General features: G+C 47.6%; 1 protein-coding gene across 1 annotated transcript in view; it reads left to right on the top strand.

Moving 5' to 3' along the window:
- The window catches only part of LOC123963069 (histone H2A-like), a 1554-nt gene extending 1221 nt beyond the window's left edge, over positions 1-333 (top strand). Inside the window, exon 2 of the mRNA XM_046039596.1 lies at positions 11-333. Within this exon, the coding sequence (XP_045895552.1) occupies positions 11-285 (275 nt within the window). The 3' untranslated portion in view covers positions 286-333. The remainder of the gene's footprint in view (positions 1-10) is intronic.
- Positions 334-764: the final 431 nt, after the last annotated feature.

The following is a 764-nucleotide window of genomic DNA, read 5'->3' on the forward strand; positions in this document are numbered from 1 at the left end:
CTGAGGAAAGGCAACTATGCCCAGCGTGTCGGTGCCGGAGCCCCCGTGTACCTGGCGGCCGTGCTCGAGTACCTGACCGCTGAGATCCTGGAGCTGGCTGGAAACGCCGCCCGTGACAACAAGAAAACCAGGATCATCCCCCGTCACCTGCAGCTGGCCGTCCGCAACGACGAGGAGCTCAACAAGCTGCTCGGCGGCGTCACCATCGCTCAGGGCGGCGTGCTGCCCAACATCCAGGCGGTCCTGCTGCCCAAGAAGACCGAGAAGCCCGCCAAGGCAAAGTAAATGCCCCATCAAACAAACACAACCAACGGCTCTTTTAAGAGCCACCCACTTACACTCAGAGCAAACTCCTGCAACACCACTTGCTATAGACACTAAGTTTATAAGGTCAACTTACTGAAGTACTTCATCTGTCATCATACTCACAAAACTACCAACTCCTTTATTGTGCAACCACATGACGTTATTCTATCATCATTCTAAAATGACTGGGGGCCACAGATACTTCATCTGCCTCCTTATCAGGTTTTCACAGATCAGTTTGACTTAATGTTACACGAGCTAGAAACAAAAAGCAAAACCCAACAAACGGGTAAACAACTATTTGTAGAAAAAGCAACAAAGGCCAACAATTAATCTATAAAGAAGTTTCTGTAGCTACTTGGCTAAATACTAAGGAGATTCATCCATCTGGTCTTTACTACACAGAACAATTCCTATAATCCTAATTCAGACCATCAGGATTATTTTAATTGGAGCTA

The sequence above is a fragment of the Micropterus dolomieu genome, linkage group LG23, assembly GCF_021292245.1.
Source record: "Micropterus dolomieu isolate WLL.071019.BEF.003 ecotype Adirondacks linkage group LG23, ASM2129224v1, whole genome shotgun sequence".
Classification (NCBI taxonomy): Eukaryota; Metazoa; Chordata; class Actinopteri; order Centrarchiformes; family Centrarchidae; genus Micropterus; species Micropterus dolomieu.